The sequence below is a fragment of the Gallinula chloropus genome (genome assembly GCF_964237585.1).
Source record: "Gallinula chloropus genome assembly, chromosome: 5".
In the NCBI taxonomy this organism is placed as follows: domain Eukaryota; kingdom Metazoa; phylum Chordata; class Aves; order Gruiformes; family Rallidae; genus Gallinula; species Gallinula chloropus.
The window spans coordinates 10,236,435-10,261,256 of record NC_140090.1 but is presented as its reverse complement, the minus strand read 5'-3'; the positions used below and the strand labels follow the sequence as shown (position 1 = coordinate 10,261,256).

The following is a 24,822-nucleotide window of genomic DNA, read 5'->3' as shown; positions in this document are numbered from 1 at the left end:
CATTTCACGGCACGTTTTTTGTCAGATCTGGTCCTCACCTCTGGTTGTGCCCCAGTGTGCATTCAAAAAGCACATAAATCCTCAGGGAGGTACATAAAACACCTCCTCCCTGTCAAACCTCCTGCCTCATCCTTCCTTTCCTGGGTACAAGCACCTCTTCCTCTTCGTAGCTCCGCGTACACGTGTATGTGCCATTTGTGGAGCTTGGACCTTTTCAAACATCAGAGAAAGCAAGCTAGTGCTGTCCCAAACCATTCAGTTTATTCTCCAACTGACAAGTTGGAAAGATGATTAAAATTATTTTCTGTTTCAGAGTGTGTCTGCTGGAGAGCCCCCTCAGAGGGACAGGCTGCCTGAATTGGCTCTCTGGGGCAAGTGGAGATGTCTCTGAAAAACGCTACATTTTTTCATGGCACAGGTTGGTGCTGTAAACAGACTTGCCAGCTCCAGAGCTTGATCCCAGTGTCCCACACTGAACTCGTTTAGGTCTATGGGTTTGCTGGGGTTTTCTTCCTGTTTCCACAAAAAAGACCGTGGGAACACAGTAGAGCAAACATCATGGTATCATATTTCTCCTCCCACAGAGGCACAGCTGACATGTCTGTCTGTCCACTTGAACAGTGGTAGTTGAGTGTGAACCAGAATCCATCTCCGCTTCCACATCAGATGAGCTGAACAGGGCACCTCAAGGTTTCCCAAGAGGTAGCAAATCAATGGAAAAGGTAGGTGAAAAGAGGGGGTTATGAGTCAATAAATCTGCAGATTTCCTTGGGAAGGCTAGTATAAATGGTGTGAACTGGGGTTTAAACAGGTTCCCACCTCAGTTTTATTTTTATATATGATATATATAAGATATATATGACATGTATATATGATATAGATAATGTATGTGATATATATGATACATATGATACATGATATCATATATATGAGATGAAAAATATGTGCCTGACTGTCAAGCTGTATGAGGGGCATTGCAAGCAATTTAATCATTTAGTGAAGGAGGGAGAAAAATGAATTATTAGGCCGAAACGCTAATGGAAATTTTAAGTATTAATAAATATTTAACATCAAAGTTGGTTAGTGTTTGATAAGTAAACAACCCTACAATGTGAGTAACACAAAGCAAAGTAATTTCTTTTATTTACTCCTAAAGTTACAATAAAATGTCTTATTCTGAGGTATCATTTCTGGTTTAGATTACAGACTTCGAGGAAATTCCAGCTGGACCACACTTAAAATGGATATACCAGGTAGGAGTAAAGGTAGATGCACACAGCCAAGTGCACTGCTGCGTTGTTTAGTTAAACAAACACCTCTTTTTGGGATGTGTGAATTACTGGTAAGAACTCTCTGTAGTCTGCTGCTGCTCCTAGATTTCCCAATGCACAGTGTCTGTCCCTCTGTGCTGACATCCGCTGCGCTGCCAGCCAAGGGATGGTTTGCTCAGGTGAGAATTCTCCAGGTTTTATTTTGCACCCAACTTCTTTGGAATGCTCAGCCTGCACACGAATATAATGGGAGGGTGACAGGCTCTTCATCCACACTGTTGGTGTTTAAATCCACCATCATCCCTCTGAAAGTCTCAGGTGACCATGGTCTGCCTCAGAGCATGCCCCACATTCAGGAGTACGTTCAGGAACAAAGCTCCCTCGACTACATAAACGGGAGCAAGAGTGGTGGCTTTCAAGGGAAGCTGTTACAATATGAATGGAATAATAGAATATTGCTGCAGCCAAAGGAAGAGAGAGAGTGACTTGGCACTCCACTGAGATGATGCAGCACTGCCAGTGTGGTTTCTTGAGACTACTGTAATGGCATCGTCTGGCTGCCTCTCAGCCCCCCTTTTAACAATTTGTTTAGTCCTTTGACCAGTTTCATCCAAACTCTGTGGAAAAGCAGAGCTCTTCAAGAAATGGAAGTTTCTATGAGTTTTGTGTGGACAAGGGCAAGGAGAACCGAAACGTTTGTCCTTTGCAATGGAAAGGATGCTGTGCGATGCAAACTGGGGAGCTGGGCAGGACAGATGTAGCGTGGGGTTAGAGCAAGTACTGCTGTTTGCCCCACTCCTGCTCTGGGGACGTGGGGGGAGATGAGGGCAGTGTGTGGGAAAATGGAGCATTGCAATTCAAGAGTCCTAAGGAGCATGTATATAGAAGTGCTCAGAGCAGGCGTGGGAAAGGGCAACGCTCACTAGGAAACATGGATTCCTTCACTGCTGCTCAGCAGATGACTTGCCTAAGCCAGTGGCTAGATGTTCAGTGCACAGGTAACAAGCCATATATTTTATGGCCACAGTCATTGACTTGTAGGCCTGGAGCACATCTGTGTCCTGGGCAGCCCTTCATCCTATTTGACCTGTGACGGGTGGTGGTGTGTTGGCAAAAGGTGGCAAAAGGTGTTTCAAGAGCCTTTGCCAAGGCTGCAGTGCTTTTGGAAAGAGCACCGGCGTGCGGTGCAAACTTGACCTCTTTTTTGAAGCCACGTTCATTATTGTGCTACAAGTGAACTTGGCAAGCAAGGGTTTGGACAGCCTGCCCGGGCAGCTGGGAGCTCACACCCCCAGTAAGCACACAGCCCCTTTACAACCGTTCTGCCACAGAAACTAAACCTGTAAAAACAAAGAGCTGGGGAAGGGGACTGTGGAGAAACTGCCTGTGGGGAGGCCAGGGCAGCTGGAATCTGCATCTCACCAATGAGGTACCACAGGGATCCAACCCAGTGACTTCTTATAACCTATAACATTAGGACAAAATGCATACTGACTGTTTCTCTGGATGTTGGATGAGAGGATGAAATCCCAGGAGCATTTAGAGTCCACTTTGGAAAGGGTGGGAAGAGCAGTTTCCCTGTTTGCATTTTCCCTGGGGTCCCTTGACCCCAGACTGGAGGTTTCCTTCACCTCTGGCAGCTGTGCTTGCCTGGGCTTGGTGGGAGGTGCGGGTGGCCAGCTGTGCTGCAGCAGGCTCTGCCAGCCTCCTGATTTCTGGCTCTCCAGGATGTGTGCTTGCTGCAGGAGGCATGTGCAGAGCTGTTGAGAGCAGAAGCAGTGCAGACAGCCTGAATCCCATTCCTCCAACCCTGTTTCTCAGCAGGGTGCTTATTCCAGGGCCGTATTTCCCCTTGATTGATCACCTCTGCCATCGTAGGGCTGACATCTTACACAGGAGTCCTGCTTGGTCCCTTATCTTGGGAGCAGGAGGAATGATCATTCCGCAGCGACACCCGTCGATAACAGTGAATAATCGCTGGGAAGGGAGGCAGACAGGAACATGCTCAAGAGAGGTGCTGTTATTCTTGGGACAGGAGGCTTCTGCAGAGGAGGAGGAGAGCTTGGAGGGTGGGGGGGGGGGGGAGAGGGAGGGGAGGGTGTCCTGTCATTGCTGATGCTCTCTAGGACTTAGCAGCTGGAAAGAAACATTGGCTAAGGATAGTCAAAGCTGGGAAGAAAAAAAAACTGAGGAGGGAAGGGGATGAAGTGAAAGGAGCTAAGAGCCACACTGGAGAGCGTACAGACAGCCCAGTCACCTCTGGTGTGCGAGGGATGAAGGAAACAGCCTGTGATTGACTATGTGGACCATTCGGGTGATCGTCTTCTGGATTTCAGCTGTCCTGGTAGGTGCTCAGAGCTATTTATTCCCAATTGCATGGAATCACACGTTGTCTGAGTAAGTGCACCTCTGTTCCATGAAGTTGTGGTGTGTTTGTTTTAAAGAGTCTGTGTAGAAGCGGATTGATTTTTTTATTATTATTATTTTACTCTTGCTGCTGCTGCTTCCTGTGCTAATTGACAGTGGCCAGGTGGCTAGATGCTGAATGCCTCAATTTCCCCACCTATATAAAGACAGCGGCATGCCTCAGTTTCCCCATCTACATAGAGACAGCAGTGTTACTAACTTGCTTTGGTAAACAAAGCAGATTCTGTGATGAAAGAGAAAAGATTTGTTGCTGTTTAGAGAAGCTTTGCTGCTTTGCACCAGCAATCCCCTAAGTGGGAATGCCCACCACTACCAAAGCCTCCCTTGATTCAGATTGAAGGGAAGCAAACCGATGGTTGACCCACAAAGTTTGGTTTCTTCCTTTCAGCTTTATCACTTCACTGGGAATTTATGTGACAGATCGTAAGTGCTGAGCTCCAGCTACTCAGACTGGTCGGGAAGGACAGCTGAACCTGGGCTGTGATCTCCAGGTGCTGCTCAGCTTTTTCATATTTTGAAAGCGTATCGATCCAAGACTGAAATGTATCCAGCTTAGGTGTGAGAAGTCAGGAAAGGATCAAGCTCTTGGCACATGTGAAAAATCCCTGTTTCATTGCAACTAATGGAAAACTCAATCTGTTTGTCCCAGCAGGGGATTTGGTTAAAATTCTGAAAAAAGCAAAGTTCTGCCTAGAAATTTATTTGGAGAGTGAACGTAATCTGTAAACTTTTTTTGCCTTTTGGTCGTCTTCTGCATTAAAAATAGTGATTATGATGGTTTTCTTGTCACTGTGCTTTCCTGTCCTCAGGTGTTTCCTAAAGAACTCTGTAAACAGATGTCACTGCTCTGGGTGCCGCTGAGAGCATCTCCTTCTGCTTGTTCTCAGAACGAGAACAGTCCTTCGAAATGCCTATTTTGATTTTGCCAGGCATCTTTTGTTCCCTTCTCATTAAACTAAACCCACTTGCTTTCACATAGCTGTGAATTCTGCAGCTGAAGATTATTAAATAGTGCTTAGATTCATTCATTCCACAGGTTAAAAACTGCAGTTGGCTATTGCTATCAAGTATCACAAACTGCAGCTGGTTTGTCCTGGTTTGGACACCTAATTATCACAGCGATTTGTGTTTCAAATGCTTTGAGTACTTTATATTTCCTTTAAACAACACATGAGGACGTCTTGCCCCCTCATCAAAACCTGACAGCCCGGGAGCTGTTCCAACGAACTTGTTTAGGAAAAGAGGAAGAAACCGCAGGGAGAGGAAGGAGCCCATTTTCCTCCTCGATTTCAAGGTGCGGGGGCCGGCTGTTTGCTCCCAGTTGCGGATGGTAAACACGAGCGAGACTGAGCGCAGCTGGCAGCAGAGTGGGGTTATCTGGCTGTGGCATGGGAAGCGGGATGTGGCATCGCTCGGCAAACAGCCGCGCCGGACCTGCCGTGGTCCTGCTCGCACCCAGCCTGCCCCCGTCGGATGCCAGCGTTGGCAAAGACTGACAGAGGAACAGCACTTGTGGAAAAACAAGGTCTTTAAAGCAGCACCTGGAGGCTCTCTGCTTTATCTGGGTTTAAAATCTGGTTTCCTGCGTGTCTATTACCCGACAGCGGTGTCTGGTCAGGAGGATGGAGCGGACATCGCTTGGCCGGGGTTAAAGAGTAACTGTAAAAACTTCACCATATTCCTGCTTGAGCCGCACATTCTACATAAGAAAATAATGCTGCATCAGGTCATCAGGGTGGTCTTTACAGCTGAATGTCCTAAAAGCACGCAGGCTTATTCTTAGCCAGAAAGAAATAACATCTTCAAGTCTCTCTTTAGAACAAAAGCTTTCTCAGGACCTACACTTCTCAAAAGGAAAAGTTGCCCACAAGACTTATAGCCTTTTTTAAGGTGAACTATTTCCCTGATGCTGAAATTGTTTCTAACGGGAGGGCTAGCACTTGCTTTGGCATACGTTCAGTATCACCCTGTACAACCCACATGCAAATGCTCATCAGTAGTATGTTTTTTTAATGTGTTTTCAAGTTAAAATTTGGACAGAGACACTACAGAAGTATGTTGTGGATCTTAACTGTCACTTGTGAACTCTGAAAAGACACTGAATTGCTTTACTGTTGGTAGTCAAATAGGTAACAATAGAGAGTGATAAATAACGCACGTTTTAAAAACCTGTCAGTATTTAGAAATCATCAAATTCAGCCTTCAGCTGACAACTGAAGCTACTAAATGCATTTACATTTCTATACACGTTACTCCAGCCAGTTACTTCTTTTTTTATTTTTCCCCCAGAGATTAAACGGATTTTTAAAAGTCTATTTTATCTGCAAATATGACGTGGATTAAAAAATTCATCGAAATCCTGGCACCAGAGGATAGTTTATTTAATCTGGATTCTTTGTGTGTGTGATTGCAGAAAATTCATTACGTTATGCAAAACCAAATGGTTTTTTAGTTTATTTATTTTATGACGCACAAAGACAAGGGAGAAAGATGCTGAAGTTAAACATGACAGACTGTTAGGTTAGGAACGGCACGCTGCTGAAAAGATCAAATGTTGTTCAGAAATACAATAGCCAGAGTAGGTCCAGCCAAAATGAGTGGGAATATAGTCGCTGATGTCTTTCAGGTTAGAATTTAATTGTAGAAAAGGAATAGTTCTCATTACAAGGATTTCAGTGATCATTCTTTCTTCTAAATCTAATCTGAAAGTGATCAGCAATGCTGCAAAACTGATGAGATTGAGTAATGGTATGATGCTGCTGGGTTAACTTTCCCTGCACAAAGTACTAAAAACATTCTGCCCAATTCTTTTCAAATAATACACTCTGATGGCTTGCTTTTCATCTCTTAAATGTGTTGTGTGTATATACATATGTGTATATATATATACACACACACATACACACACAAGTTCCATAGTGGGAATTTATAAATATCTTTGCGTTTGTTCTTAATATAACATCTATTTTATATTAGTATTTTTATTGTCAAAAATAATAGAAAGTGGTAAAATGATAGAAATGGTAAAAGTACATTTTTTCTGCAAGATAAAACAACTGGGACCTTGTCCTACAAATCATTGCACAGTGATTTTTAATACATGCCATTTTAATGGTGGGTTGCTGTTTCATATGTTCATTTTGGTCAAGCTACATATAACATAAACCACCTGTATAACTGCTACATCAGAACTGAGTTAAGACTAACATTTCCACACTGTTTTGGGAGAAAGGAGGATGGGAGAAGATGGGAAGGTGAGAAAATGGCCTTAGGAGAAATTACCATCTAGGTTCTCACAGAGAAATCTGGGTGAGATTCTGCTTCCAGGTTGGGTCCTGCAGCTTCCCGACCAGTAGACATGAAACAGGCTTGGGTGCTCTGCAACCAGTCCACGTATTTAAGATCACTTGTGCCCAGGAAAATGACCTGCCAGGTCCATGGTTTAACACTTCCAGGGGTGAACAATTAATTCCTTGATGCTCTAAGAGTGTCCAGCAGTGCCTTGGGTGTTTCTGCAGCCCTTTGGAAGAGCATCCCACTCATGTACTTTATTTAGCTGAATAACGCGTTCATTTTTGTCAGTAGCTAATGTCAGCAAAAGGGTGAAGGTTGAAGCTCAGTCTGTGCTTGCCTGCTGCTACTATAAAAAAGCAGACCTAATTAGGAAAACTGACTGCATTTCAAGGAAATTGACTGTATTTTGAGCAAATATTGCCCGCAGCCACTTGATAGGGTTGCATGAGAAATGTGAGCATAAGAAGGGTAAATCCTGCCAAGGGACTGTAATTTTTAAGACAAAAAGTGATTCTGCTGCTTTTAAAATTTTCAGGTCAGAGCTGTCCTACCCTTGTGTGACCTCCTGAGTATCCTGAAAAAGGAAGAAGAAGACTGCGCTGAGGTTCTCTTGCTGGAGGCGAAGAACAGGACATCTGAAAATGATCTACTCCCGAGCTCAGGTAAAGGCTGGACCAATATACACGATAAAAACTGCTCTCAACTAAGCTGAGTGGACTCAAAATCAGATACCCCATATTCCTTCACATAGGAGGCATACATCTTGTAAGCATCTCTCATTTAGGAGCAGAAAACCAAGTAAGATCTGTTAAAAGGCTCCAAGAGTGGGATTTTGACCTTGCTGTGACAGCAAGGGTCACAGGAACCTTCTAAGTCAGCCACCCAACTGTGCTCCTTATGATCAGGGAGCACATCCACAACAAAATCTTGCAAATACAGAGGCTTTGGAATTCTTCTCATCTTGGAAAGGGATTTTTTTTTTTTTTATAAAGTCAGTCCAGTAAGTGCAGATTTACTTAACTACATTTGCCTTCAAAATCAATGAATACCAGCAGCCGACATTTAAATCATGTGCCCTGAAGGCGTCTGGTGCTTCCTCCTTACTCCAACTTACTGTCACATAACAGCACTCTTGTATTTCAGAGGGGATTTATCATCATGTAAGGGAGCTTTTTGGCCTGGGAAGGTCTTGTGATACTGAGTCCTCCCCATGTAGACAGCTTCCCTTTCACAGCTGAGCAAGCGCGTTCATGTGCGAGGGGTCTCAGAGAGACACCTGCAAGCAGTTACTGAAGCTTGCCCATGGTCTGAATGGTACCTACCCCAGGGCAGCAGCTGGGTCAGCATCCCACAGGGTACGTTGGATGTTAGGCAAAAATTTTTTACTGAAAGAGTTGTCAGGGCCTGGAATAGGGAGGGGATTGAGTCACCTTCCCTGGATGTGTTTAAAAAAAGGGTAGATCAGGTACTTAGGGATATGGTTTAGCACAGGATGGGAACGGTTGGACTCAATGGTCTAAAAGGTCTTTTCCAACCTTGTAATTCCGTGAGGCAACAGATGTGACTATTGTTTGTGCAGAGGCAGCCATCCCTGTGAAGGATGGGTTTGTCATTCACAGCATCTCACAGACTGAATGGTATCTGGGTGACTTTTGTGGACCATGACATAGCAAGGCCCTCACCCGTGTGGAAGGCGATGGAGCTCCCATGAGACATGCTGTGTGACTGGTGTCCTGGCTAGAGATAAGTTACCATGTGGAGCAAGAGTTGAGGCTTTTTCTTAGTTTCAAAGCTTTCCTCTCTAGCAGAGAGTGCTGGAGACATAGAACTGGTCCACTATTGCCTGGTCCAAGAGCAGAACTCAGAGGGAGGATGTATTACCTGGTTTCTTAGCACATCTAGCATTTTTCTCCATCTTCATTTGATGCCCGTGAGCCTTGCAGACAGATGGGTGTGAGCACTGCTTCAGAGCAATTACACCCATGTAGCAGTGACAGGGTACCTTATGGCAGGTTACCTGCTGTTCCACAGCATAGATCTGCCTCGTTGCTTATAAGAATTTTGATGACAGGAATAAATAGATATTGTTCTTTCCTTCCCTGGTGCCCTTCGCTGAAGAGGAGGGTGGCTTGACAACCTACACATTTTTCTGCTTCGATCCTGTGACATAACTCTAATGTTAAGCTCTGTGGTTCCTCTGTGTCAGAACTCCAGTGACATGAGTTAAACTTCACAGGACCATGAGCCCAGCACCAGCGTTAGCAGGCAGTGCCATCTCACAGATGCACTCATTTTATCTCAGTCAAACAGTAGCTCCTCAACAGAGAGCTAATCCAGTTTTAAATTGGATCCAAGTCTTTAAAATTCCCTCAAGGCCTTTTGCTACTGGGATAACGGTTTTAAACAGGATAATTCTACTCTGTGCCCCTCTCCCCAAAACTACAGAGAGAGAAGATAAAAGGGTAGTATTGTGTTAAATCTTTCAGAAGCATTTCTCAGTGGCTCTCAAAATTGCTCCTCTGACACTACTAGTCAGGTCGAACAAGGCATACTGCTGTGGGCTCAGGGCTACCATTAAAAGTGGCCAGAGTGACTAAGCCCCTCTGTGTATCTCTGCAAACACACCTCCTGGCAGGGAAACCTCAGAAGAATAAACAGGGAGTAAGATGCACATCTTTCCCCAAGTAATGGTTCCCAAAGAGAGAGACCAGGAATTTTCTCCTGCTGGCCCTTACTCAAGGAAGGTTTGTTACCTTGGTAAGTCACAGACTAATGCTTTTATTCTGGGTAAAGGTGCATCTGAAAACACCTCCAGCCTTCCATTATCTGCATGTCTGAGCTCTGCACAGAGAAAATCCCATACAGAGACTTAAGTCTGAAGGAGAGAGAAACAAAGCTCTGGGGATTCAGCACATGTCCTTGGTGGTTCATGTGGAGAGAGAAAAGCAGCTCTCTGAGGTGTAGGTTGCCTTCCACACCCCATCCTTCATGCACCTACCCCAGAAGCTTTGACTGGTGCAAACAGGAAGGAGGGCAAAGCAGAGAATGAGCTTCCCTGGTGCCATCTCTGCTGCAGTGGTCACACCTCTGTGACAATGGCACAAGCACACAGGAGTAGTTGTGCATGAATCGAGCACAAAGCACTTGAGCAGGAAGCCTTTTTCTCTTCCTGCAGTATAAGGAAAAAGACACTCTCACAAGGACACACTCTTGTGATGCCCTTGGCTTGGAGAAGGAAGAAGTGTTACATTAATGTAACCCAGGTCATGGTAAGGCTCTTCGGTGTGCATGAGCGAAGAAGAGATAATCAGGTGCAGGGAGCAGGGGGGAAGCTGCTGGATGTCTGGGAGCTCTGGATGTGGTGACCTGCAGTACGGTTGCTGGGGAATGCTCTATTTGCTGCTCCCAAAGAACAGAGGAATGTCAGGGAGGTACTGCTGTCCTCTCCTCCACCCAGGAAGCTCTTTAGCCAGGTAAGCGTGGGTGGCACCAGCTTTGGTCCATGAGGAATGGCAAGAAGCCCACCTGTGGGAGGAATGGCTCAGCTGCTTTCTGTTATCTCCTCCTGAGTGGTGACCATCTCAACATGGTAATGCTGAGAGATTCTTCTGTGCACCCAGTCTGATTCGGGGGCCTTACGCCGGTGGTGTTGGAGTGGAGGTTCCATAGTGTGAACAGTGCAGCATGGTGAGGTGTGAGTACCACCCAAGGTGATGTTTCAGTTAAACTACTGCTTTGAAGTGGCTGCCAGGTCCCACAGTGAAGGTGACAAAACCCTGGGACAGGCTGCCCAGGGGGGTTGTGGAGTCTCCTTCTCTGGAGATATTCAAGACCCGTCTGGACGCCAACCTGTGCGACCTGTCCTAGGGAGCTGCTTTGGCAGGGGGGTTGGACTCGATCTCTGGAGGTCCCTTCCAACCTCTACAATTCTGTGATAAGCATTGTCATGGAGAGGACATCAGTGCTGAGGTGCCCTGGCTGCAGAAAGCTCTGTATTTCCAGGCACTAGGACGGTTGTGCAGGAGGAAACCAACACATTTCCAGAAATGTAAATATTTTTGTCAGGCTAATGGAGGCTGCCCTTATAAAGCCTGCAGTGTTTGAAGAGAACACTCGACACTTCCTCCCCTCCACTTCCAGTGAGCATGCAGGGCATTTGGCACATGCTGGGACCTGCCAGGTGTAGGGTGGTCCTGGCGTGCTCCAGCACCCACATTTTTCCCTGGCATGTAACAAAACCCATGGACAAGGCTTTGCAAAAGCCAGTGACGGTGAGTGGAGGCAGAAGCAAACCAGCCTGAATGCTTGCAGGAGAAGAGCAAAATAAGAAAGACCAGGTTTGCAGCTTCCCCGTGGCACAAGGAGCATCAGTTACAGGTCTTCTTTATCAACACTCTGCACTGCAGGCCAAAATGCATCCATGCCAGCTTCAAGCAGCCAAGCAAGGCTGAGATCACCATTACACTGTGTTCCACTGACCATCAGCTCCTTGCTGCCTCTCTACCACTCCTACCAGAAGGCAACACAGCCAAGCTGAGGACACGGATGGAAAAGCCCCCCTCACACCCTGACTGTAGGAGGGGACCATCAGATGTCTATCCTTAATACAAGCAGCTTGTGCACCTGAGGGAAACGGGGTGAATCTGGGCAGTGTTAGTCAGTCCCTGCAGCTGATGGAGGCCTCAGGTGGCAGAAGGTCTAGGGAGGGCAACTGCATCACAGGCTCGTGCCTGCAGAGCCCAGCAGGACTCCAAGTTCAATGGTTGCTCTGAGATGGGTCCTCCAACAGGCAGTTCACACCGTCAGAAGCTTGGCATCTAGAAGAACAACACTACAGGCAGATTGTACCAGCATATTTGGTATGTACCAACATGCTTGGTTTTGCTCTGGCTTGTAAACGCGATGATCTTCCCTTTACAGTCCCAGAGACTGACAGAGCTTGGCAGTTTTGCTCTCCTGTAGCAGAAAAGCCACTGAGGTCCCAAGCCAAGCCCAGAAAGTGGTCTGTTGGCCACAACAGCACAGTCTTAGCATAAGGAAAGAGATGAAAAGCAGAGGAGAATTTATGGTGTTACAAGGATGACATTGATACTGTGCCTCTCTGTTCTCCCTAGTATCATTCTGAAACTGTTTAAACTCCTAGTCATGTTGTATCTTTTTCTGTTTACAGAAGGATTATGTAAGGAAAACATCAGGGTCACTCAAAGTGGAAGCCTTAGAAAGACTGAAAAGTGAGCTAAAAAATTCACATCTGGTTTCCTTCATCTTTCCAGAGCCATTCAATAGTTACCAGAAAGCAGATGGGTAGCCAAGGGTCTGATGCAAAGTTCACAATGGCCCAAGTTGCTCTTTGTGTGTCTAGTAGAGACTAGTGGAGACAAGGACCAAAATGGGATGGGCCTGGAGCTTGCTGGGGCTGGTTTAAAGCAAGCAAGACCTGTTCTGTCCTATCCAGGCCTCAACAGGTCTCAGCAGGACTTGTTCTGTCTTGTCCAGCTTACTTTTCAGAGTACTGAGCATCTTCATTCCTGCAGCTGCCCTGGTCCTTGGGAGACATTGCATGGTGTTTCATTGTTTGGAGATGTTGGATTGTGTTTCATTGTTGGGATAAGTTTCACAGCGTTCTGTCACTGGGAGATCCTTCATGGTGTTGTTACCAGAGTTGTTCAAGGTATCAGTGTTTTGTTGTTGCCTCCCCAGGCAGATGTGCTGGAATGTGGGATAACATGACCTGCTGGCCTTCGTCTGCCGTGGGACAGACTGTCAATGCTCACTGCCCTGAGTTCTTCCAGATGCTGACAGGGAAAAAAGGTAAAACTAAAAAGATGCTTTTCTTGCCCAGGTGATTTTTTTTATGGTCTGCTTATTTTTAAAAGTGTTATTGACAAAGATGCCACTGCCAGGTCTGAACTTGAAGTGAAATTGTGTCCCAGCTTCTTTTAAAGACCAATGGTCAATTAGCAGCTACGTTTCCAATGCTAAGTTAAACGTGGGAAAGCCTGGAACTAAAGTAACAAGATGTTTGGAGTGTTTATTCTTCTTAGCCAGGTGGAGAAAAGTGCAGTAAGTACATGCTATCCTGAAAAGCAGGGGTTTAGCATCATTCCTTGAAGGAAAGAGTTTTCTTCACTCAGGCTCTGTGTTTATGTATTTCTGTCCATCTTTCCCCTTCTAATAACTCTGCTGATCGCAGCTGAACTTGGTGGGGACAAACCTTCACACAGCATTACGTTCATACAAGTTTTGGAAAAAGAGCCAGCCAGGCAGAGGGAAGCATTCCCCTTTTTCCCTCCATCAGGAGGAAACCTGCACCAGGTTTTCATCTCTTGGCTGTGACAGGCTCCACACAAGTGGCACAAATTCCCAGGAACGTGGCTCACCAAACAACATACTCAAAGAGAGATGGGCTCAGGCAGTGTTTGTTGTCCATTCTCTGGGATTTCTAGGCTAGAAATGAAGTGAAATATCTTCCTAGGTATACTAGAGTAATCATTAGCCATTAAGTATGAGTTTCTGTCTGCTTGCTGTTCCGTTCTGCTTTTCAGCCATGCCCAAGAAATGTGCTTACATTTCTCTGTAGCAAGTTAATGATTCGGTTGGAAGAGGGGTTTGCATTCTTTGGTTATAGCCCACGAATTAGTGAGGTCCAGTGCTTACAGAAAAGCAGACAGATTCATTTCATGGAGGGAGGGAAGGGAGACAAAAGTATTAGACTGTCTAATAAAGATTAGATAAGTCGGAGGAGAAGCACTTAGTGCTCTTTAAATAAAATCAGAAATGAGCCGCTGGGATTAAAATAAATACTGTGCTTCTTTCTGTACACACAAACAGTAGCTGCCCATTGAACCCTGTAATCTGGTTTAAGGACAGAGGATAAACTACACAAAGGCAGAGATCGCAGCAGAAGCCATCCATCTGGCGTGCACTCACGGATCGTTAGCATAGTGATACCGGCCCTTGGATGCTGGATGCATTAAATGGATGCATTAAATGACATCCCCGCTGGTACTGCCACTAGAGGGAACTGCTCCCTGCCTTCGGCCCTCACCGGCAGGGAAGCTGGAATTTGTACATCCAAAGGTCACAGCTCCATCTCAGCGTCCATTGCATTATCTTGGAGATAGTCTAACTGCTTTAAACTTTAGTTGCCCTCCTTATCGAGAAGCTGAAGCACTTCTGATAAGCAGTAATCAGAGTGACAGTGTTCAAAACAGTAACCCAAGGCATGATCCATTGGCATTTGCATCTTGTTCTGGTCTCTGCATTTTGTGTCCAAGTCAGCAACAGTTTATTCTCATAACCACATTCTTCTCAGGTGTTGTGCTGTGGTTGGCTTGTGACTCACACAGTTATTAACACTAGTAGTTGTCCTGTTTATAGCAATTTTGCAAAAGATCTGTTTGCTTGGGGAGGGGGGGGGAAGAAAAGCAAAAGTTTTCTCTCCTCCCCACTTACAAAACAAACAGGGAGCCACCAAAGCCAATGAACCATACGTTAAGGGACACAGACAGCTCTGAGCTCTGACCAAGCCCTGGTCTCTGAGCTGTTGAGCTCTGTGCCGACATGTAGACCTGCACTGCAGCCTGGAATGTCTGGCCTTTTTCTGTGTAACAGGCCAAAGAAACAGAATCACCTGGAATCAAGTAACTGAAGTTCACACCCAGACCTGCACTTTATGTCTCGGGCAAGAAGTGAGGAAAGGTGAGACAGCTGTGGGGGTGCAGAGGCAGAGGAGAAGGACACATCAGGCAGCCCCACTTCCATGGCCATCCTTTTAGCCAGTGTTCCCCCTTGTCTGCACAACTCCAACAGCCTCCAAGGCACCAGTAAACACAAAGCACCGGTTGCTAGACAGGCTGCAGTCCCCAAATCTCCTCAGATCAGGGCATGCTGCAGTTTGCCCAGTGTGTGTGTCACCTGTAAGCAAGTAGCATAGTTTAAAACTGTGCTCATGCCCATCAATACAATGTGCCCTGTGCAGTCTCCTGTGCTCAGCATACAACACAACTGCATGCACACACCAACACAGAACCTCACCTCTTCTTCTCTGACCCACTTTGACATCCCCAGGCAAAAGCCAGTTACAGGCATGTTTACAAGCACAATGCTGCTCTGAGCTAAGTTCATGTTGTCTTAATAACTGAAGCTCAAGTAATTTGCCTCCATACCAGTACCTAGCTGGGTGCCAAGGCAGTCTGGGGAGAACTGTTTGGGTGAGTTGTTTCCCTCCTGTTCCTGCTGCACTGCAATAGGGTATAGAAAACCTGACTTAATAAGTAAGCCTGGTCCTTCCAGAGATACTACGCTGGAACAAGATGTTTGTAAAAGCACCAGAATAATAGTCTGATGCTGACACACCCAGAGCTCTTCCCACTTGGACATCTCAGCATGTTAGCTGTGCCTTGCAGCTTTACAGACGTGAGTTCAAACCAAGTGCAGGGCACCAGAATTAGCCCAGCAGTAGCAGGAGCCCTGACTCTGTCCTGACATCTCAGTAGGGCTCCAAAGAGCATAAACCAGGGCCAAACACTGCTGTGTATGCACCTCCCCCCGTTCCTTCAATGCTGCAGGGATGTTTTGCAAGAATGGGGTGCCACAGTGTCCCCATAGCTAAATGTGTGGGCAAAAATAAATGCTGATGGTGCCTTCTGGCAAGAAGAGCTGCTGATTGCAGGCACTTTCCAAGTCCTTGCTAGTATTGCCTTACTATGGCAAAGCCAGGATTTCACTCCATGTTTCTAAAGTGTGGCTCCTACCTGGCAGATTAATGTGATCAGTACAGCAGGCACTGGTTTTACTCTCTGTGAAAGTTTCTCTTCTCTTCAGCACAGAACCTACCTGCCTGCTAAGGTCATTTTCCTCCAATGAGTTTGCAAGGTGCATAGGGCAGGGCTTTCCACTTCTACCTTAGTGCCAAACATGAACGTGAATGTGTTCAAACATGCCCTGTTCAAACACATGCAACTTGCTGGGGATCCATCTCACTCAGCTTTATGAGTCTACAAGTCAGTTGTCCCAGGAGGAGTGGGTCAGACAAACTGCCTTCTGTGGATGTCTGTCTGAAAACGAGATGAATTCTGCAAATGTCTCTTTTTCTCCACTGACTAGGAAGACAGCCACAAGGGACACGGTTGAAATCACGAATTTAGCTTTCAGAAGTCTAACTGAAGTGAGGGGAATCCCATTCTAACCTTTAACTGGCAAGTAAGCAGGGAAATCAGCAGTGTCAGATAATTCCCTGACCAGGCTGTGGGGACAAGCCTCTTTCATTTAAATCTCACCAAAAATCGGTGACCACCTAAAGTTTTGCGTTCTCCTCAGCCCACGACTAAACCACAGCAAGGAGGTGGGAGCATTCAGGAAAGCATCAGGTTTGCATGGAGTATGAATCTGTGATTGAAAACGTCATGTGTTTGCTGATCTGGGAATGCTGGCCAAGAAACACCAGATGTACCGAACAGTATTATTTATGTTGCAATTAATAAAAACACATCCATCACAGTCATCCCTGAGTTGGCAAACAATATTCTGACCCACAAGAGTACACTGGGCAAGTATCAACATAATTAGCCCAGCTGCATTTCACCTCCAGCTATGCAGAGTGCACTGCCTGGGGGAAAATCCTCTCTTTGCTCTTGGAGCAACCCTCCACACCGGTGACTGATCTCCCAGGAGAACAAAGATGCCACTGGAAATTATGGCACCTGGTTTTGTCCTTGTTTGTTGTTACCACCCAGGTTTCGTCTACCGGAACTGTACGAGCGAGGGTTGGTCAGACCCGTACCCAAGGCCTGACATTGCTTGTGGCTACAATGTCAATGACACAAGCAACGAAGCGAGGGTGAGTCTGAGTGCCCATGGCCACAGATCTGCTGCCTGGGGGACCTGTGGGAGGACTGTGTGAAGGAGGGGCTGAGTGATGCTGTGGTTTAACTCAGGGGGGGTTATTGTTGTGGGTGGTTTTCATGCTTCCTCCAAATGATCAGAATGGGTTGCTCAGGGTAAAAACTACAGTAGCTGACTTTAGAATAAAGTTTATTTCTTACATAAGAGGAGACACCTTTCTCTTGATACGGGCTCATTTCTGCCAGACAGTCAAAGGTAAAGGTGTGAATGAATGTTTCCCCACAGCGTTCCTATTTCATGACTCTGAAGACCATGTACACCATCGGATACTGCACCTCCCTTGTGACACTGATGATAGCCTTGGCAGTCCTGGGCTCTTTCAGGTGAGGAGAAGCATCTTTGGTTTGTGTTTGGCCAGGACTTCTGGTCATCTCAGCTGACACAGATCTTTCTGGCTTTCGGGGCAAGTTAAAAAAATCAAAGTATTTCTGAAAATCTTCACAGAAATCATGACAAAAATGATCTCTGAGTTTTGCCTCCCAGAAAATGTCAGGGCTGCTCTTCATACTCTGCTCTCCTTTCCAAACTGCAGCTGAACGTATTTTTGCAGGCTGGTGTTTGCACCACTTCCCTGCTGAGGTCTTTCCATGACTTCAGTGTCCCCCCGGGCAGAGTGTCTTTCCCCCTGCTGTTCTTTTCCCAGCTTGAGACTGTGGCAAAAACTTTGCTCTATGTGTTGCTGCACTGACTTCTGGGGAGGTGCTTCAGGTTTATAGCAGCCATCTGACAGCTGGCTTACCTTCATGAACCCTTATAACCTTGCATTTGTACTTTGCTCCTTATTCAGTCAAATTTATTTCCCTTACAGTGTCAGGGAGGCACCTCTGGGCAGAAGGAACCCCAACTGATTTGCAAACTCATCTCCAAGGGAGCATGGCCTTCTGATCCAGATTATGTGGAGCTTTTGTGCAGAAAACATTGCACACCAAATAAATCCACCCAGGTGCAGACAGACACCTTGGGGTTGTGTTACTCTGGAGAGGAGGGAAGGAGGCTAAGCCAAGCATGTTGGCATGGGATCTCTGTTCTTCTGGCACTGTTCAGCTTGTTTAAGTACCCGAGTGGAGCAAATGTGACTTCAGCTTTTTTAAGTCCTCTCTAGGATATCCCTCTTGGGAAACATCTTCCTTTCACAGAGGGAAAAACAGCGTTCTTAATGTGTCCCATTTAGCATTAATAAGGACTGAAACCTGCTGTTTGCAGCCACAAGCTGCTGGCGCTGGCTGGGACTGTGATTTCACAGGATCCCTCTCTCCTTCTGCAACAGGAGACTTCGCTGTACGAGGAACTACATCCACATGCACCTCTTCACATCGTTCATTCTGCGGGCGTTGTCCAACTTCATCAAGGATGCTGTTTTGTTTTCCTCTGACGACATAAATTACTGCAGGGAATACACGGTAACCCTCTGCCTTCCAGCTTGCTCCATGCCTGTTTCCCAGCAGGATTCTAGCAGTAGTTAGTGTGCAGGGAAGAAAATCCCCGTCCCAAATTTCTCTTTAGCATGTGGGGTTTTGGGGGAAGAGAGGTATGTCCTGTCCCTTCTCCATCACTCAATCCCACGTGTTGGTTGTTCTTGGCTGAGCTTTCCCTCTTTGGGATTATTCTGCGTGGGTGAGGGAGGCAGGAGGATGCAGAAGCAGTCCAGGCTGGAGAATACATGCAGAAGCCCAGGTACAATTCCTCCTGGCTAGAGATGCCCTTACAAGTACCAGAGCAGACGGCACTCAGGTCAGACTGAAGTAGGTACCTGCATCCATCATCTTGGTGGCCACAGAAGACACCTGGAGTATAGGACATTGACCCAGAACTGCCTAAACATGAGCGTCTCAGGCTGTGAACACAGGATACACAACCAGGGAGGAGATTCTTATGTGCATTTTGGATTCCAGTAGATGGGGCTGGCAGGAAAAGTATGGTTAATATTAAAATTAATTATTAATAATATTAAATTAATATGATTCAAAATAAATATTGCCGACATACTGCAGTGTGATCCCTGGTAGTAAGATATGGGTCTGCACTCAGAGATCTTGGAAAAAGAACCTCCTGAATTTTTAATTGTTTTTTTTTTCCTTTTTCTTTTTCTTGCTAGTAAAATATCTTTAAACTTTGTGGTGGCCAGGGAGCACTGGAGACATTGCTCGATACTTTAAACCTGGATAGGAATCAGGGAGCAAAACAATAACTTTTCTTCTTCTTCTTGTTGCTGCTGTTGCTCTTTTACACCCATTTTGCTGGATTTTTGTTGCCAAACAAGAACATTTTAAGCAAATTTTAACTTGTTTTTACAGACCCTTTTTCTTAGGAAAAAATTTCTGAAAGACACATCAATGTGCTTGTCTAAGGGGACAATAGTGCTGCTGATACTATCAGGGTCTGGCAATGGCAGTAGTATGAAGGAGTGAGGAGTAGTAATAGTGAAACTCCTGTGAGACCGCAACCCAAACCCGTTTCCATGACACATTTGGTTCTTGCTGACAAGGCAGTTGACTAGTGCCAGTCCTGCTTTCCTGTGGTGTGAACGCCTGCCTCGGGGCCACCCGTCTAATCCCCTCAATCGCTATTAAAATCTCTGTTTGCCAAGACTTATTTACAGCTGGCTCTCAGGTAGATACAAACCCAGGCAGAAGCTAATCACCTTCTCTTTCCTCAGGCTGGGTGTAAGCTCACCATGGTCTTCTTTCAGTACTGCATCATGTCTAACTACAGCTGGCTCCTCGTGGAGGGACTGTACCTCCACACGCTCCTGGTCATTTCTTTCTTCTCGGAAAGGAAATTCCTCTGTCGGTTCATCGCCCTCGGATGGGGTACTGGTTCTCCTTTCACTACGAACAACCGCGGGTTTGGTTTGCCTTTGGGATGGGCTTGTGGAGCCAGTAACTGGCTTTTCCAATCGCAGGTGCCCCAACCGTGTTTGTGGCTGCCTGGGCGACTGATAAGCAACTGCATGAAAATATCGGGTAAGTTGTGTGCAGGGGGGAGAGGTGGCATGTCGGGAGGAGCATGCAGCCCCCCACGCAGGCTGCTCCACAGGGTCCTCCTTGAGGCTAGCCAGGCAAAACAACCACCACCACCCCCCCACCGTGGTGCAAGCCTGGATCTTAGCATGGTGGGGAGTGTAGGTCCGGCTGAGCAGCCTGAGAAAGAACCTCAAAGTTCATCTGAGCATTTCCAAGAGTAGGAGGTCACCTTCAAGTATGAAGTCAGCTCATGGCATTTCCCACCTCTGCATTTGTCTTTCTGGTGGGTGAAACTTTGTTCCTTTATCTTCCCTCTTCCAAAATTTTGAGCAGTGGTTGTACTTTAGGAGCAGGACGTAGTTTTGTCCTGTGCAGATAGACAGTTTTCTGTTCAGAAATGTGCAGAGAAGTGAGAACGAGGAATTAATGTTGTAGAAGCAGGGAATAGGGGCCTGTCTGAAGCATAAACCAGACTAAACCCCTTTGAAAGGACACCAGTGTTTCCATAACTGACTGCACCTTCTCTTCTATTTTTACAGGTGCTGGGACATTAACACTAATACCAATACCTGGTGGATCATTAGAGGCCCCATAGTTTTGTCTATTTTTGTAAGTCTTCTCTGGCACAAGCAGATTCAAACTGTATTTTCAAATATTGTGAAGTCAGAGATCATCTACTCAACTTGCTTTAGAAGTGGGTTAATCAACTGATCTTAAGACATGTGCCTGAACTGGTGTGACACATGAATTACTGCTTAAGCAACTTCTGCTCAGCAGGATTTAGTCAGTAACTAATGCCCCGAAGCTAAGTTCACAAGGAAAGCTAGAGTGTCCTCCCAAGAAGCAAGAGCCTAAAGAAGATCAGGTTTCCACATCCTGTTGATTTCATATGAACTTGGCTGGCTTGTGGAAGCTTGTTTTGGACTGTTTCAAAGGCGGCTCCGGAGGAGAACCAAAGTGGCTGTACATTTCAGTACAATCGCCTTTGTGTCTCCCGGTCAATGCCCCTCTCAGCAAAGCCAAAAACAACTTGCCTTACATGACCATTAGCTTTTGTTTTTAGCAGTGAAAGTGGCTGACAGGGCTGCACACACCGTCTGTTCGTGCGCTGCAACTATGCTGTAGTGGGATTGCTCACTGCAGTACAGCACAGGCGTTGAAACTCAGCCTGAACCTGCCCGGTACAGTGCCGAAACGATGAGAAGTACCATTTGGTACAAATAATCCTATGGTTTGAGCATTTGCTGGTGCTCAGAGCCAAAGGTGAGAGAGCTATCATAGATATATGAGATAGCTGCTCTGCCCAACTGAGATGCTCTGGGACAGACGGCTCTGCAATGACCCATCTGAAACCTTAGCAGACAAACACACACGCCACTGGTTACCCTCAAGTAACCTACTGATGGTCTGAGTGAGAACTCAAGAGCTGGTTGAGGTTTTTGTGTTGCCAGTAGAAGCAATTATGTTTGCAAAACACAAACTGCAACACTCACACACTCTCTTGGAAACCCAAGCAGCAGAGATGGTGGGTTCTGCTCCCATTTACCACTGAGCAACCCTTCACCCATACAAGACAAGCAGAAGACCACAGAAGTGATTCATGATCAACTTGACAAGGCCACAGGATGTATTTTTCTTAATGAATCAACCCTTATGCTCCAAGAAGCCACTCAGCAATATTTAAATGCCAACAAGGCCCAGGCACAATTTAAATTTATCTTTTGAGGGCCACCCTACCCCCTCCCAAGTTTCCTCAAAACCCTGATCACATCCAGCTCAGGCCCTTAGGGCAGGAGCTGCCTGCATTACTCTGCCTCTTCACCGACAAGAGGCTTTTCTCAAGCCCATAGCCACAGAAAAACAGCCGGTCCTCCAGCATTCAGATCTAATCTCTTTATTCCTCAGTGTCCTTAGCAGTTCAAAGGGCAGAAAATCAACACCATAAACTCCTTTGTGCTCCTGGGCAAACATTCATCGCTGTGCTGCCCAAGGCAATCGCTCCCAGCAGGAATTCTGCATACTATCTTCTCCAATAGCTTGTCATCAGCAAAAACTCCTGCTCAACCCACACTGCTCATGCCTGGAGGGTTAAGACCTCAGAATCCTCAGACCTGAACCTCCTTTCCTCCTCAACACCTCCAAACTATTCCGGTCTTTCTTTTGTGTCCCCCACCCCGAGTTTCTCTCAGCTCTCCTCATTTCCTCGCACCCCCCAGCTCCCCAAACTTCCATCCCAGCCCAGGCAGCCAAGGTTTTTTCCTCTTCATTTAATAATTTCAGAAACCCAGGGACAACCTGGGTTGGTCCCATCTAAAGTAGACACACGTCTCTTGGGGGAACCCACCACCTCGGAGCCCTGCTTGACACCCACAGGCCCAAAGACGGCACCACAAGGAGGATGGACACAGCGGTGGTGGTCCCAGGTGTAGGGAAGGGCGCAGGGTGTTGCAAAAGGGGTGCAGGTCCACAGGCAGTGCAAGGGGCAGGAGCAGGGCAGGCCTCTGTTGGAGCCCTGATGCAAAGGGCGGATAAAGCCCGGGTTGCTCCCTGGTGCTGGGAGCCTCCCCTTCAACACAGGCTCTTTGCTTGAGGGTCAAACGAGCAGTAATAGCTATTGCTTCACCTTCACCCAAACCAAGCAGCTGGCCAGCTTTGATGATATCCACCCTTGGAGAGGAGGAGTATACGCACCAGCTCTCTCCTGTCCCCACTTTTCATCACTTTGCCTCCATCATCCCAAACCACACTGTGTCTCTTGGCAGGGGACAAATGGCATTTCTGGTAGCTCCAGTGCTGTTCCCTTGCTGGCATACAAAGTGGGGCCAGATTGCACAGAGGCTGTGAACCCCACAGCCAGAAGGGATCCTCCTGATGCCTCTTCGGTGATTTGCCCAAATAATAAGCCTTGATCATCCCATAACTAAAACTGCAGCAAACTGGTGGGGAAAGCAGCCAGCACCCAAGCCCAGGGTGACCAGGCAGACTGGAGAGGCAGGGACAGGGCCTGGGGTGGGGACAGGGGCACAGGCAGGTCAGCCCCAGCCCCTCTGCTCTGCTTGCTCAGCCAAAACACCCCAAACTGGCTCTGCTGATACCTTGCAGTTACACATGTGGTTACTGGGCATTTGGGTTTGTTGTCTGGTTTGTTGCCTTGTTTTGGCTGGGGTTTTTTCCCCATGTCCTTTTTGCCTTTTTTTTTTTTTCCAGATTAATTTCATTCTCTTTGTCAACATTTTAAGAATCTTGATGAGAAAGCTCAGCTCACCTGAACGCCGGAGCAGTGATTTCAACCAATACAAGTATGTCCCTTACATCGTGACTTTACACCACCTGAGTCCACCCGGACTCCTCTTGATCCTTCTACACCAGCTTTCCTCTCTGTTTTTGTTCTCAGGAGACTTGCAAAGTCAACGCTTCTCCTCATCCCTCTCTTTGGGGTTCACTACATCATCTTCGCTTTTTTCCCTGAAGACGCAAGTAGCGGCACAATGGAAATTCAGCTGTTTTTTGAATTGGCTCTTGGTTCATTCCAGGTACTATCTGACAAGCCATGATTTCTTTAAAATCAGAGTGATATAGCATATAGCTCCCTAACAGAACAGACTCCCGAGCTGCCCGATTTCCCTTCAGATGCCTTGTCCCCATTCAAAAGCTGAAACTGCAGTTCTAACTCTCTGACCATTGTTCTTTTGTCTTTTAGGGCTTTGTTGTGGCTGTACTTTATTGTTTTCTTAATGGTGAGGTGAGTTTTGTGTGTATAGCGTTCTTCTTTATCGGTTTGGGCGTGCCTCCTTAATCAGAGGGATAAGTTTTCCGATGAATTACATGTTTTATCTGAGGATTTTCTTCCCAGCTACCTCATGTCACTTGTGAAATACCTCCTAGACCGGGCAAGCCTAAGTAACTGTATGCCAGATGCAAACTTCACCTCTCAACTATTGCAGCCCTTTTGTAAATCAGATAGTGTAATTACTGTCTGGGAAGGAGGGTTGGAGCATCATCCCGCACGCATCACACTGACAATCAGCTCCTTGTAACGCACACTGCTATTATCTGCCATCCCAGGGCTGTTTTCTTTGCTTGATCCATGGGAGGGGATTTATCAAAAGCTGTATCCAAGTCCAGTTAGGCCCCTCATAAAGGTAAAGCTTTTGGAAGAGGGACAGATTCCTTTGTGGTCCTGTAACTTCCAGGTTTCTGGGCTAGAACTTGCTCTCTGAAGTGCTGCTTGCTGGCAAAGGTGGGGGGAAAACATACAAAGCTGAGAAATCCTGAGGTTATTAGAAAACAAACAAACAAACAAACCCACCTTGGTGCCTAAAGATCACTTTGAAATGGAGGAGGGGTTTGAAATACTTTGATAAGTTAACAGGGTTCAGAAAAGGTTGTTTTGAAAGAAAAATCTGTTGGGTTTGGGGTTTTTTTTTTGCCCTAGAGTGCCAAAATGTCCCGTTTTTTATAACTAACACAAAAAACCTTGGAAAAATCTAACCCAAGCACTTCCTAAGGCCCGCTAGATGCTGTGAACAGCTTCACCTGCACTTAAACAGAAAAAAACAGGTTAACAGAAAGCTGTGGGACTGCAACAGCAGCATCAGCAGAAGTGACAAGAAACAGGCCCCTCCCTAGCCCCCCCCCCCCCCCCCCAGACTGGGGGTTAAACAAATAAACCCAAGCCTTGGCAAAGGTAACCCCGCTCTCCTTTTCCTGTTACACCGCTCTCCACAACGCACGGCTCCAAGATAAACTAGCTGAACTAAGTGTTTTGTGACCTTTCTACCTAGGTTCAGCTGGAAGTGCAGAGAAAATGGAGGCAGTGGCATTTAAGCAAACACTTGCGTCAGCACCTCAGCACCTCAGCAAGTAACGGAGGAAGTGGCTCAACTCAAGAGATGCAGATGGTGAGGTCCAGCCCAGTAGAGCAGAGGAGAGCCACCCTCCAAAGACCAAGCGTGCTTTAA

General features: G+C 46.5%; 1 protein-coding gene across 1 annotated transcript; it reads left to right on the top strand.

Annotated features, from left to right (window-relative positions):
* Positions 1-3,466: 3,466 nt before the first annotated feature.
* On the top strand, positions 3,467-24,822 carry SCTR (secretin receptor; the record flags this gene model as incomplete). Its single annotated transcript, XM_084265198.1, has 13 exons — positions 3,467-3,615; positions 7,528-7,654; positions 12,693-12,803; positions 16,730-16,833; positions 17,124-17,221; positions 18,166-18,298; positions 19,555-19,708; positions 19,801-19,861; positions 20,401-20,470; positions 23,069-23,160; positions 23,256-23,394; positions 23,562-23,603; positions 24,646-24,822. The coding sequence occupies exons 1-13, from the start codon at positions 3,571-3,573 to the stop codon at positions 24,820-24,822; spliced, it is 1,353 nt and encodes a 450-aa protein (XP_084121324.1). The 5' UTR covers positions 3,467-3,570.